The 14,132-nt window shown below is 43.5% G+C and overlaps 1 protein-coding gene across 12 annotated transcripts in view; it reads right to left on the minus strand.

The window, feature by feature from the left end:
- Positions 1–6,459: 6,459 nt before the first annotated feature.
- The window catches only part of GRIA3 (glutamate ionotropic receptor AMPA type subunit 3), a 198,910-nt gene continuing 191,237 nt past the window's right edge, over positions 6,460–14,132 (minus strand). For 5 of the 12 annotated variants that reach the window (XM_053375003.1, XM_053374995.1, XM_053375000.1 and 2 more), the window contains 2 exons: positions 12,908–13,172; positions 6,460–8,781 (listed from right to left, as the gene is read on the minus strand). In XM_053375003.1, coding sequence (XP_053230978.1) covers positions 12,927–13,172 — 246 coding nt within the window. In that variant the 3' untranslated portion in view covers positions 6,460–8,781; positions 12,908–12,926. Of the gene's footprint in view, positions 8,782–11,979; positions 11,999–12,907; positions 13,173–14,132 lie in introns of those variants that run through there. The other 7 variants (XM_053375005.1, XM_053375004.1, XM_053374999.1 and 4 more) reach the window with 6 other exon arrangements.

Here is a 14,132-nt window from a genome sequence, read left to right on the forward strand (position 1 = left end):
TACAGTTTCTTTCACACTTCTATAACTCTCACAGTGAGAAACGTCCAACAAATTAACAGCCCGGTTCTCAGTGCCATGCTGGTAATTTTGACATGTGCTTCGTTGGTTAGAATATCAATCACCAGCATGCGGTTGTTTCTGCTTGCCAGTTTCCACCATATTTCGCACCGAGCCTAGAAATAAAGGAAGGCAAGCATGTTTTGCTTTGAAGGATGGGGGTATGGTGGTGGTGGTGGTGGGAGGAAACAACAACACACCTGCCTGGGTCTGATTAAATTTTGAGCATGAAATGAAGTTGCTAACAAGGAATATAATATTGTCACTTAACATGCATCTCTGTGTGTGCATATTGTGTGGGAGGTTCAGTACATAAATAGATTCATCTCGCTGTGTTGAGCTGAATGTAGCTAGGTGACAAATTTCAGAAATAACCTTGCATCTAGGATTTATCTTCTCTTACGACAGGGCTTATCAAACACTCTACTTTAAGGCTGCAATTCTTTGGTCCCTGGGAGGCTGTCTGATGGCCTGCACAGTGGTGGGGCACCTCTGGCCCAGGGGCCAACCTTGCCCTGCTAGGGGTCTAATTTGACCCACAAGGCCCTTTCCCCCAAACCTTGCCCACCTCTCAATCAGCTAACGTCACTCTAATGGGCAGGTGAGATTAGCTGATGGGCATGGGGTGGGCTTCCCCATTGGTTGCACCCACCTGTTCCCCACAGCGAATTTGGGTGTGCACAATCAAAGCAGCATGATTTAATCACCTGCTTATCAACAGGTTAACTCCAGCTCAGATCTCTGGAGAGAGCAGGATTAAACTCTCAGCTCATCACCTGATAAGCAGAGACTTCAATCCTCATTACTGAGTCATCAGGTGATTGAGCAGTACGTGGTCCTGCACACCTGTCAAAGGTGGTTGGGGAGGGATATAGCCAACCCGGTCAAGAAGATTCCCCACCCTGGGCTATAGGCTACATTGGATTTGGTGTTTTTTTCAGACAGAGAGCTCCAACCTCAGCAAGGCTGATACTGGGTCACTCCTTCTCCACTGCTGCAGAAACTTTTGTGATGTTGCGGTCCATCTGACGTTGGCTCTCCAGTGTCCATAGAAGGATTGAATCTGAAGGGTCAGGTATCTTTGCTGTCCACCATCCCATCCCCAAAGCTAGGGTAATTTTAGATGTGCATAGGAAACTGCCTATGGACATCTAGCTGAGTGTTATTTACACGGAATGGCAGCAGAATCTCCAGGATTTCAGACGGGAAATCTTTCCCCGCCTTACATGAGATGTTGGGGATGATGGCCTCTGAGCTTCCATCCTCCCATTCTAGATCAGCTCAGGAGCTGGAGTGGCTCTCTCCATTGTATTTCTTCCTCTCTTTGTGCTTAATGGAAGAGAAATGCTTTTTTTAATTAAAAAAAAAGCAAAAAAAGCAAAAAACAAAACAAAATAAGAAACAGGCATGCTCTTCCACACTCATTTTCACACCTTCTCCTTTTCAGAGATGAAAACTAGGGTGTTTTCATATAATCCTTTTTTTTTTAACATCAACACACGTGCATCCATAATCTGACCACTGAGCTGTAACCTTCTCCAGCTTCTTAGGCAGATCAACTGCTACCTCTGATCTTTTCCCCCCTTCTGGATATACTGGAGATTCAAGTGGAACCTTATGCACACAAAATGTGTGCTCTGTTGCTGCGCTTGGACTTCCCTAGAGTGGTCCTGCCTCACTCTGCCTGCTGTGCTTATGTACTCTGCAAAAGCCAGTCTTCCACAGATTTAAAAACATTAAGGCTCTTTGTTCTTGATATAGTAAGGAAAGAATAATAATCCCAAAATAAATGACCAGCAGCTCAAATATAAACTGGTAGTTGCCGTGTACATGTGAAGTGGTCTGCTGGTCACAGCAAGGCACTTTAGTGTTGAGGCCTCAAGTTTGAGAGGGGCCAACTTTTCTTATAGAAGGTCCCATAATCCTTCCGCAGCAGGTCAAGATGGGGCAAGGAAAGATAACCTGCCTGAAACCCTGGAGAGCTGCTGCCATACAGTGTGGACAAGATAGCCCAATGGTCTGACTCAGTAGACGGCAGCCTCCTATGTTTGCAACAGGGGATAAAGACACTCTCTAGAAACTCTAGAGAGGCAGTTTTATACGAGTTGGGGCATTTGTGGGCCTCCAGTTGTTGTTACGACTCCACCTCCCATCACCCCTGACCAATGCCTATGTAGGCTGGGTCTGATGGAAGATGGAGTCAAACAACATCTAGAGGGCCACAGGATTCCCAGTCCTTGGGAAAAAGAATGAGAGTGCCAACAAACTCACACTGACCATTTCACTTGGGCATCCCTACAAGACAAATGTTTGGATAAGTGAGAAACGGTGATTTACAGGGGCTAGAAAACAGGAACTGTTGGTCTCTTCCAAAGAGGATCAGTTGGAACACATGCAGGGCCATGAGGTAAGGTGAGGTGTCCACCTCAGGCAGCAGGATACCCAGGGACAGCAGATCCTCAAGTCAGTCCTTTATTCCCTGTTGTTCCCAATGCAGATCTTCATTCATCCCTTCTTCCCTGGCAGGGAGGGGACGTGCTGTTTTGGGGTCTGCCTCAGGTGGCAAAATGTGTTGGACCAGCCCTGAACACATGCAAAAACCCTGCAGAGGATGGGCCTTAATGTGAGTTCTGACCAGGCTTCTTACTGTCTTACTGTCACCACATAATCTGAATGGTGGTTTCTGTCCTAAAGCACACCTATCTGTGTTCCTAAGTGCTTACCTGCCATTGCACATTGTTGACAGGGATGACTGGTAAAGCAGAAGGCAAGGAGCGCAACAGTAGATGGAGTCAGAGCCAATGGCAAGAGCCTGGTTTTGGCCCCATCCTCTTCCCTTCTGAGTTCTACAACCCCAACACCAAGGAGGAAGCTGCCAACAGTACTGGTTGTAAGCAGAGAGGTAGGCAGGTGGTGAGGCTGGCTGAGTGCAGAGGTTGGTGGGGCAGTGCCCCATTTGAATTAATGAACCAGTCCACACTGGTTCTGGGCATACAGGATGTAGAAGTCAGAAGAGCAAGAGATGAGCAAGGGACCTTTCAATAATAATAATAATATATAATAATAATTCATTTATACCCCGCCCATCTGGCTGAGTTTCCCCAGCCACTCTGGGCGGTTCCCAGTCAAATGTTAAAAACAGTACAGCATTAAATATTAAAAACTTCCCTAAACATGGCTGCCTTCAGATGTCTTTTAAAGATAGGATAGCTGCTTATTTCCTTCATGTCTGAAGGGAGGGTGTTCCACAGGGTGGGCGCCACTACCAAGAAGGCCCTCTGTCTGGTTCCTTGCAACCTCACTACTCGCAGTGAGGGAACCGCCAGAAGGCCGTTGGAGCTGGACCTCAGTGTCCAGGCTGAACGATGGGGCTGGAGACGCTCCTTCAGGTAAACAGGACCGAGGCCGTTTAGGGCACATGTCCTTACTTATTTTCTCCTGAAGCTGCCAAGGAAATGCAGGGTTCTACAGAAAACAGTTTGGAAACCAGAGGCCTGTATAAACTAGAGGAAACAAAGCCCTCTGGTGTGTAAGCCCACCATGTCACATGCTCCCAATAGCTTGGATAAACAAGGAGGCATATAAGGGTTCCCTCCACAAAATCCTTTTGTCTTTTTGCACTTCGGAGGGAATCTTATCTGTTTCTGCCTCTGAAGGCTTTCCAGCAGGAATGTTGAGGAACCTTTTTGTTCCCCACCCCAGGGGCCGCATTCCTTCTGACCAATCTTATGGGGGCCATATCACAATGGCAGGTGGGGCCAGGGGCAAATGCGGGCACTGCAACATTCTTTTCGTTCAGTAAGGTCCAAAGCTCACTACTGCCCCTTTCTAGTTTCCACCAAGGCAAGCAAAAGTCATGGCACACACATCCCATCCAGCCCAAAATGCTCTAGGAGCATGTGAAGCAAGGCCAGCGGAGGGCATGGCCTGGGGACAAGGGGTGTGGCCTAGAGTTTATAAGGCCAGCTAGAATGTGGCCTTCGGCCTGAGGTTTCCTACCTTTGGTTTTTGATGTCTCTCGAAAGGGCAGCAACTTTGTGGTGTTCAGCTGGCCAAAAGGGAGGACCATTGTTAGTGGTGAAGAAGAAAGGAAATCTAGCATGGCTAAGTGCTTTGATTCTGCATATAATGTAATTTATGGGGTCTTCTTCTTCTTCTTGTACATTATTGGCTGGCAGGCCGAGCTCCCTGCTTCCCACATTGGGTGCTTGCTTGTAGTTGTGCTTAGCCCATTGTGTGCCAGCAGGTTTTTTTTTCTCCAGGTGAAATTTATGGGAACTGAATTCCGGCATCTTTCATGTGGGCAACATTGAACAAGCATGAGTTCCGGTGCCTCTTTTTCTAGAAAAATAGCACAGTGTGCCAGATCCCTGGATTTTGTACAACCTGTGGGCTCTCTGTATACCATAGGTTCTCCTTAACCCTTGCTCTGTTGGGTTTTCCACATCACATCTTACCTGCTGCCAATTCTGCTCACCACCCATTGGTCCCACTGCAAGACTCTTTGCAGGACTATGGGTCAAGGCAAACTTCCCTACAGTCCTTGTAGAAATGACCATACTGCTGGTAAAACATGTTGTAGATACGAGCTGTTTATTTAAGTGGGATAGTTTATGTGACCAAGCCTGGTGACAGGCAGGGGCATTCTTATGTGGGGGGCACCCTGGGTGCCATTCCAAGGGTGTCTGTGACAAAATGCTGCCCCCCATCAGCGGCACCCCCCGTGACATGTTACATGCCCCCGGGATGTGACCACGCCCCCTGGAACGAGTGACGCTCCAGATACTGGAGCAGGTTGCTTCGCCTCTGGTGACAGGGGGTCAGCATGATCAGGCATCTGTAGATGTTCTTCACCCCAGAAGTGGTCTGTCTGACAAGAACCCCTTTGGATCTGCTGCAGTGAGGAGATAGATACATTGAGGATGGGGCGCCATAGATGGTGTTATGCCTAAGAAGCCATCTGAAATCTGGAACCAACAATGTATGGGATCGTATAGGTCTGATTCCAGCTCATCCCAGCCCATAAGCATACCTTCCCCCTGCACCTTGGTTGGAGAACCACATTGCTAAATTCACAGAAAAGCAGATTTCAAAGGACAGCTGTGTTTTGGTTGTCGTCTTGTTTCAGAAAGTGCAGATTAGGTAAGTGCACCTTCAAATGTGAGCTGATTCAAATGTCTCCCCCATTCCTAACTAGAAGATGCCATGTAAAATTTCCCATAATGCCCCTAATGAAGTAGCAATCTGGAGAATTGTGGGGATTGCTTAAACGGTGGCTCAAAGACCCAGCCACCTAATACAGTCATACCTTGGGTTAAATTTACTTCAAGTTGAGCGTGTTCGAGTTGCGCTCCGCGGCAACCCAGAAGTAACGGAGCGCGTTACTTCTAGGTTTCGCCGCTTGCACATGCACAGATGCGCAAAATGACATCACACGCATGCGCAGAAGCGGCGAAAAGCGACGCGTGTATGTGCAGACGTGCCATCGCTAGATACGTTTACCTCTAGATGAGAACGGGGCTCTGGAACGGATCCCATTCGTATTTAGAGGTACCACAGTACAGGAGACTGAGAATAGGTATCTCTGCTGATGAGCCCTGATAGTTGCCTACAGTTGTCAGGTGATTGTGTGGATGGTTATTTTGTCATTTCAACACAATTAATTCCTTTTGATAAAAACTATATTTAGTGAACCTGTGAGCAATTGCTGCCATGGTTTTATTTTGGAAATGCGAAGTGAAGTACACCCCCAGGTTTTTCTGTATAGATAAGGCCTAGAACCTTGTTCTTTCTTTCTTTTTTAAGAGTTGTTAAGAATGGTGGAAACTATTGCAGTTGCTTGGGTGCAAGTTGCCAGGAATATCCATGAAACAGGCTACTGAGCCAAGTGTTTGCTTTAGGCAAAAGTTCAGAATCAGTTTTTTTAATTTTGTTTTCTTTACAATTTTATTTACAAAATGTATTAAAACTCTTTGTACAATGCCTCATTCAAATGAGGCTTAGGAATTTATGCCCACACATGCAGTTTTACACTTTTGACAGCCATGAGTTTCGCTTGGCAGGGTTTTTTTTCTTCTTCTGTTCACTGAAGTGCAATTTTAACAACCGAATAAAGAAATAACCTAAAAAAGATTTGTTGTTGTTTTTAAAAACAAAAGGGAAAAAATAAAAATAAAAAATTCTCAACTGGCTACTGCTGAACTTCCAGAGCTTGAAGTTAGTAGCAGGATTTTTTTTAAGCAATTGACATTTTTTAATTATTTAAACATGCATGTTTTTAAAAATAACAACCCTTTTACCAAACCCTTCACTAGTGTGAAGTCTCCACTCTGAAAAATTATTTTCATTTGACAAACATACATTTCTTTTTATACAGCATCTAAGAAAATGTCTATTTTTCCCCCTTTTTTAAAACTTAAATACAACATTTTGCACAGCTTTGCATTTCCTTTTGCTGGAACATTATAGCATTCAGAAATTGAGAATCACAGTTTCATGAAAAAGTACAGCTTCTTTTTGCTTAATACCTCTGTAAAAACATGAGCAGCAGCTTATTCTATGGGAGAATTTTCTCTGATGATTTTTTTTTTTATGTTACATTTGTGAAAACGTATCCCCCCCAAGTCCTATAGTATATCCCTTGATTTAATGAACTATCAAATATATCATCAGTGACCTTTATATGCCTTGTTCTAATGAGCTATCAAATATATTCAGTGACCTCTTTCAAACATTTTTTCCTTTTTTGATTTTAAAGAAAAAATATATTATTCATAATATTTCTTAAAATTTTGTTTAATATCCAGTATGTTATCAGTGAAATGAAACCCTTGCTGAACTACCAGTTGCACATATTGTCATAATTAGAGGTAATTAGTATGTAGATGACTCCTTTAACTTGTATTTTGTCTATCTGGTAAATGACAATGGGTTTTTTTTGTTTTTGTTTTTTTGTTTAAAGATGCAGCTTATGAACATATGATGCTGCTTCATAATGAGTCAGACCATTGGTCCACCTTGGTAAGGATGTCTACTCTAAGGAGCAAAAACCTCCCCAAGATTCCAGACTCAGAGGTCTTCCTTCACCCTGTTACCTGAGGTCTTTTACATTTAGAGATTCCAGGGATTGGACCTGGTATCTTCTCTAACTCCAGCCACACGCTCTGCCCCTGAGCTCTTCCAATGTTGTCGACTTCTGCTAGACTCTATGGTGGAGCACATCCTACATCTGAAAAAGCTGTAAGGCAATAAATGCAGTCCGTATCTTAAGCTGTATATACTGGAATGCGTTATATCTGTTAGGAAAACTGAAGATGAACCCTAAGTATCTTTCAGAAAGGAAAGAAAAAAAGTAGCCATGAAATTATGATTGGCAGCAGCTGAGAATATAATAACTACCAGCAATAGTAATGCTAGAGCATTTTGTTACAAGTCGGACCAGCTGGTCTCTTTTGAGGTACCATCCTGTGTTATGTTTTTAATTTTAGTTTTTTACAAAGCGAGGCTGATCCACGAAGCATCGTCTGAGCACAGTGCTAGTTTTTTTTTCTTTAAAAAAAAATTATCATCATCATCATCATCATTATTATTATCCTAACTATTACAAAAGGAAAAGGAAAAGAAAAGGTGGAGATTCTGAAACTGCGTTATGGGGGACAACTGTATTCTTCAGTCCTCTCACTTATAATCATTTGATATTAAATGTAGAATGGAGAAGGGACAACGGTGCCAGCAATAAACATCCAAAAGATATATCGCACAGAAACGTGAAATGTGGCAGGAAATGGAATGGAATGAATTCTTCTCAAAACTAGTGATGCTATTTATTTTTGTTTTAATAATAAAAATAAGAATGCACTTGCAGATGATAGAGGACATGGGTGCTTTTCTAGCCTGTCCTCTTGTGTTTTCCTTCTTGAAAACTTTCCTTTGTAAGATACACCAGGTCCTTCCTTGACAAATTGATGCATGAGCCTCCATGATGTTTTATTTCAATTGGTTGACACACCTCCTCCCCCCCTCCATATATTTTCATCATTTTTTGTTTTGTTTGTATGTTACATTCACTTGTTGGAGCAGATATATGCATTTTCTTAAAATGTGAGGCAGGATCTAGAGCGGAAATGGCAAAAGAGGATCCTTACCATCACAAAGGAAGGAACAAAGCAACACATTGTGACAGGAAATCACAGAGTTAGGTTAACAGGCTGCCCTAAGAATATAAGCAGTGGTATTCTGAGGCATAATATTAAGAACAGCTTAATATTTTGATAAAAGGGGGCACTTGAAAACCTTTTGTCTCTTTTCAAAAGAATTAACGTCCATATATACTGTGCAGTGGTATCAAAGAATGGCTTCTGTTGAACTTTTGTTAAAATTATTTTTACAAGAATACTTTTCTCTCTTTCTCTTTCCGTGTATGAGAATATCATCTTCTTATTAATCTGTGTTCTTCTTGTAGTAGTAGTAGTTGTTGTTGTTTTGTTTTCAAGCAAAGCAAGACTATTTTTTTTGATGGTTTGCATTGTTTTTGAGTCTTAAGAATTTCCTGTAAGGCACTGAAGGAAAAAATAAAATTCCTATGAAGAGTTCATTGCACCATCGTCAATAATGTGTCAGACCCGACATCTGGGAGGGAGTAAAATTGGCTCAGGTGGTCAGGATCACTGAAGTTGCTGGGATCTTGGTAGCTCCTTCCTTTGCATGCCATCATAAGTGCGGGATCTGCAATGAGAATGCAACTATCTCAGCTGTGTCCCATGAGAAGGAGGTTATCATGAAGGCATAGGTGAAAACCAGGGATGAGGGAAGAAATTATCTGAACATTAGCTACTCAAGCATTATACTGAAAAATACATAGCACCACAAAATCCAACTAAACAGAGGACTTGTTCACACATTACACTGAACACAGGTGCAAGCTGTCTCTACACATGAACAAGGGTTTGAGCGAAAGAATGTACACTTGCTGATTAGTACAGCTCAACTCTTGAACACACAGGGACAAAGACTGTACACTTGCTGAATGCTACATGTGAATAACTGTAAAGGTAGTCAAGTTACCACAGGCTTAACTTGAGTCAACAGTGTGATGCAGCAGCCAAAAAAACCTAATGCTATTCTAGGCTGCAACAGAAGTACAGTGTCCAGATGAAGGGAAGTAATAGTACCACTCTATTCTGCCTTGGTCAGACCACACCTGGAATACTTTGTCCAGTTCTGGGCACCACAATTTAAGGAGGATGTTGACAAGCAGGAATGTGTGCAGAGGAGGGCAGCCAAGATGATCAAGGGTCTGGAAACTAAGCCTTACTAGGAGCGCTTGAAGGAGCTTGGTATGTTTAGCCTGGAAAAGAGGAGAGATGATAGCCATCTTCAAATATCTAAAAGGCTGTTACATGGGAGATGGAGCAAGGTTGTTTTCTCCTGTTCTGCAGCCTTGGTCCCGAACCAATGGCTTTAATCAACAAATAGGGAAATTCCAACTCATTATCAGGAAGAACTTTGACAGTAAGAACTGCTCAATAGTGGAACAGACCCCCCCTGGGGTGGACTCTCCTTCCTTGGAGGTTTTTAAGCAAAGGTTGGATAGCCATCTGTCATGTATGATCGAGTTGAAATTCCTGCATTGCACAGGGTTGGACTACATGATCCTCAGGATCCCTTCCAACTGTACAATTCTATGACTCTAAGTGTGTATACAGGTACACAAATAATGAACTCATGGAATGTAGCATGTGAATCCCATATATGTAGCTGTCTTCAAGGTTTGCAGATGAGTTTGCATAGGGGATTTAAGGAACATAGGAAGCTGCCTGACTCTGAATCAGGCCATTAATCCATCTATATAAGTATTGCCTATACTAATAGGCAGTAGCTCTCCAGGGTTTCAAACAAGGGCCTCTCCCAGTTCTATCTGAAGATGCCAGAGATTGACCTTGGGACTTTCTGCATGCAAAGCAGATGTCCTACTACTGAGCATAACTCATAGCCTATCACTCTCACTCAGTGATACCAATTCAGCAGAGTGCTGTTGCATTGCATGCACTTGCTAGACAACAAAGATCCAGTCAATGTCTAAATCAGGGTTTCCCAAACTTGGCTCTCCAGTTGTTTTGAGACTACAGATCCCAGCATCCCTAGTTAGCAGGACCAGCAATCAGGGATTATGGGAGTTGTAGTCCAAAACAGCTGGAGATCCAAGGTTGGGAAACCCTGCATACTGCTGTTAAAGCTTATTTGGTGCAGTAAAGCTTATTTAAAGGTAAAGGTAAAGGGACCCCTGACCATTAGGTCCAGTCGTGGCCGACTCTGGGGTTGTGGCGCTCATCTCGCTTTATTAGCCAAGGGAGCCGGCATACAGCTTCCGCATCATGTGGCCAGCACGACTAAGCCGCTTCTGACGAACCAGAGCAGCGCACGGAAACACCGTTTACCTTCCCACCGGAGCGGTACCTATTTATCTACTTGCACTTTGATGTGCTTTCGAACTGCTAGGTTGGCAGGAGCAGGGACTGAACAACGGGAGCTTACCCCGTCGTGGGGGTTCGAACCACCGACCTTCTGATCGGCGAGTCCTAGGCTCTGTGGTTTAACCCACAGCACCACCTGTGTTACTGATATGCTAATTAACCTTTCTTTGAAATTATCTAGGCTGTATCTACTTATTTGAAGTAATAACCTCAGCTCCAAGTAGAAGTGCCTTACTGAATTAAGAATTAATGTTATGACCTTTGCCTTCCCGGATGGCCGTTGTGAGAAATTACTTTTGGAACAGCTAAAGAGGATGTTGTCATTATATTACCTTGTATATAAATATCTCTGTGTGTGGGGTGGGGGTGGGGGGTGGGGTGGGACTGAGTTTAGCCATGGAGGAATTTATGTTACATCAAGTGAGCCTGTTTGCTTTCTGCTATCAGACAAGGAAAATTATGTCACATTGCATTCTTCCTTGCTTGCACTGGCAGAAAATAGAGAGATGAATTTGTAGCTGAATTCTGAATGCCATTTTATCTATGCTATGACTTATAGCTAGAGAAATGATGATTGCTAATGCTATAGCACATTACTGTGACCTTTCAAATGCAGTAGAGATAGGAGTTAGGGCTTATCCACTTCTTGCCCCACTCATTCCAGGCAACGGTCCACAAATGGTTTTCTGCAGTTTGTCGTTTGCTCTGATTCAGCTTTTGAAAGTGTGTTTTTACAGGGAGCAAAGCTCTGGAGCCAAAAAGAAAGAAAGAAAAAAGGGTGCTCGAACACAGAGCTTTAAAGTGTTGGACTGTGCCAGGAAACCATGAAGGAAGGGTTAGTGTGGGTAAGCCCTTAATCATGGTTAAAGGTAAAGGTAAAAGTACCCCTGCCCGTACGGGCCAGTCGTGTCCGACTCTAGGGTTGTGCGCTCATCTCACTTAAGAGGCCGGGAGCCAGTGCCGTCCGAAGACACTTCCGGGTCACGTGGCCAGTGTGACGAAGCTGCACTGGTGAGCCAGCACCAGAGCAGCACATGGAAACGCCATTTACCTTCCCGCTATAAAGTGGTACCTATTTATCTACTTGCACTTAGGGGTGCTTTCGAACTGCTAGGTGGGCAGGAGCTGGGACCGAAAGACGGGAGCTCACCCCGCCGCAGGGATTCGAACTGCCGACCATACGATCAGCAAGTCCTAGGCACTGAGGTTTTACCCACAGCGCCACCCACGTCCCGCTTCTAATCATGGTTAGAAAGCAATAAATGGGAATTCTGCCCTTGTCTTCACCAGGAGATTCCCCTACTCCTACTTCCATGTACATACACACCTGTCATTCACCCTTGCTGCTTATACAAATCACATAATTGTAGAAGGTCAGTGTGTTATCCCCCACCCCCACCCCACCCCCACAGCTTTGGCAGCAGGGGAGACACCTCAAGAATGCACTTACCTGAAGTCACCACAGTTCCCTTTAATGAATGAAAGGGGAAAACATCATAAGAAAGTCAGGAAAGAATAATCAATGATGTCCATCTCTATGTGTAAGGCTGGAGGGCATGATGATATCCTGGCAAGACCTGTGATGCCCAGTGCCAAAGTTTTCAGGGCTGACCTTCCAGTGAGGATAAATGAGGCGGCTGCTTCAGGAGACAAATTTAAGGGCCCCTCTTAAGGGCAAACAAATTCAATTTATTGTTTATTATGATTTTTTAATGACATGTGATCTTGTTTTATATTTGTGTGTGTGTGTTTCATATTTGTGAGTGTGTGTGTGATTTGTAAAATTAATTTTTGGTGCACTAAGGTGATTGTTGGAGGATGCAATGTTAATGCATCCATTCATGGCAGCTAATAAATTTGGGATATTTTTTCATTGAGTATGCGCTGGTGTGTGTGCTGTTTTTATTTAGATGATCTCTCTCAAGTGGTGGCAAGTCTTGGGTGAGCCCTAGAAGCTGCCATTCAAAGTGTCCTGGCATCATAGTGAAAATCCAGGATGGCAAATGGTTTAAGAATTAATCCAATAATTGTTTGGGAATTAAAGGTGGGGAAGCTGCCTTATACTGAGTCGGAATGTTGACCAATCTCACTGGGTATGACTCTCAGTGGCCTCTCAGGATTTCAGACATGGTTCTCTCCCAGCCAGAGGGCCCGAGACAAACCTAGGACTTCCTGCATGTGAATCAGGTGCTCTGCCAATCAACTACTACTGCCTTTCCCATGGCATTGCTAGAACACATGTTGGAAAGGCATCAACTGTGTTGTGTCCCATTTCTGATGTGCATAATCCTGAGATGTTACTCCACGTTGGGGAACACAACACCAACAACACATCACCACAGGGAACACCAAAAACATAAACCAGTTGATTTGCTTACTGGACCTTTAGCCGTACCACTAGATCTTAACACTTTCTGTTCCATACACGTTGTAGCCTTCTCTGTACGTAGCATAATTCTGGGTATTGGGTGCAGGAGCAGGCTTAAAGTTTTGTGTGTTCTTTGTGAGTTTCATTCGTTTGGACTCGGCCCGTGACTTGTAACAGAACTCTATCAAGGCCACCGTCATGGCAAGGCCGAGACCTCCGACAAGAATATAGAAAACCCCAGCAACATTGCTCAGGCTCAGAGCGCTTGTCTTGTCCTAAGAAAAACGAACCAGTTGGTTAGTTTTGCAGCGGGAAGGAAAGAGACAGAAGGACAACATCTTTCTAGAGGTGTCTAGCTTTAAAGACCTAAATGTGCATTTAGACAACTCACTCTCACTATTTTGCAGCTTAGAACTCTTTGTACCCAAATCTTTACATCAATTTCAGAGGTAACCAGCTGAACCAAAACACTCTTGCCAGATTCATCTCACAAATAATGTCCCATGACATGAAAGGGCTTAAGGCAGGAACACCCAGGAAATAATGTTTTATCTCCCCCTACTTGATACTAACTATACAGTATCTGGTAACAATATGGATAGTTCCGTAAACCAGTGGTATTCACTTTGTAGCTGACTACACACAGCTTCATGGTGAATATCACTGGGCTAACCTGAGCCTTTCTATTGATCTTTTAAACATTTTCCCCCTCTGGAGCGGGGCAGAACATAGCACGGTGAATTCAGAAAAAAACTGCTTTTTCATTTAAAAAAAATTAAAGGAAGGCCTTTAATTCTGTTGATATTGGAGAATGTAGAGGAAAAGAATCACTTTTTTGCTGTTTTAACATCTGGTAGCAACAGTTGCTATGTTTGATGAAGCTGGTCAGTTACTTTCAGGCTGAGCTAAATAACCCTACGCTCTCACTTGAGTTTCTGGGGTTGAACAAACAAACAAAACTCCCAGCTTAAAATATTAATCAATCTATACTGTCTAAGGTGTACCATCAAGGCAATGGGGGAAGCCTTTTGTTTGAAAAAATAATATTAATGATTTCTCTGTCTGTTTTGAGACACCATCATAACCATTTTGCTGCTGAATTGGATTACCTGCTACATGGTTTCTCAATTGTTTGAATACTTATGGTTTGAGCTGTGACACAAAGAAAATCAGAAGGCTTGTCAACATGAGAAGGCTGTGCAGGTGTGCGTTGGAATATGAATTCAAACCGATTG

The sequence above is a fragment of the Podarcis raffonei genome, chromosome Z (assembly GCF_027172205.1).
Source record: "Podarcis raffonei isolate rPodRaf1 chromosome Z, rPodRaf1.pri, whole genome shotgun sequence".
NCBI classification, from domain to species: Eukaryota; Metazoa; Chordata; class Lepidosauria; order Squamata; family Lacertidae; genus Podarcis; species Podarcis raffonei.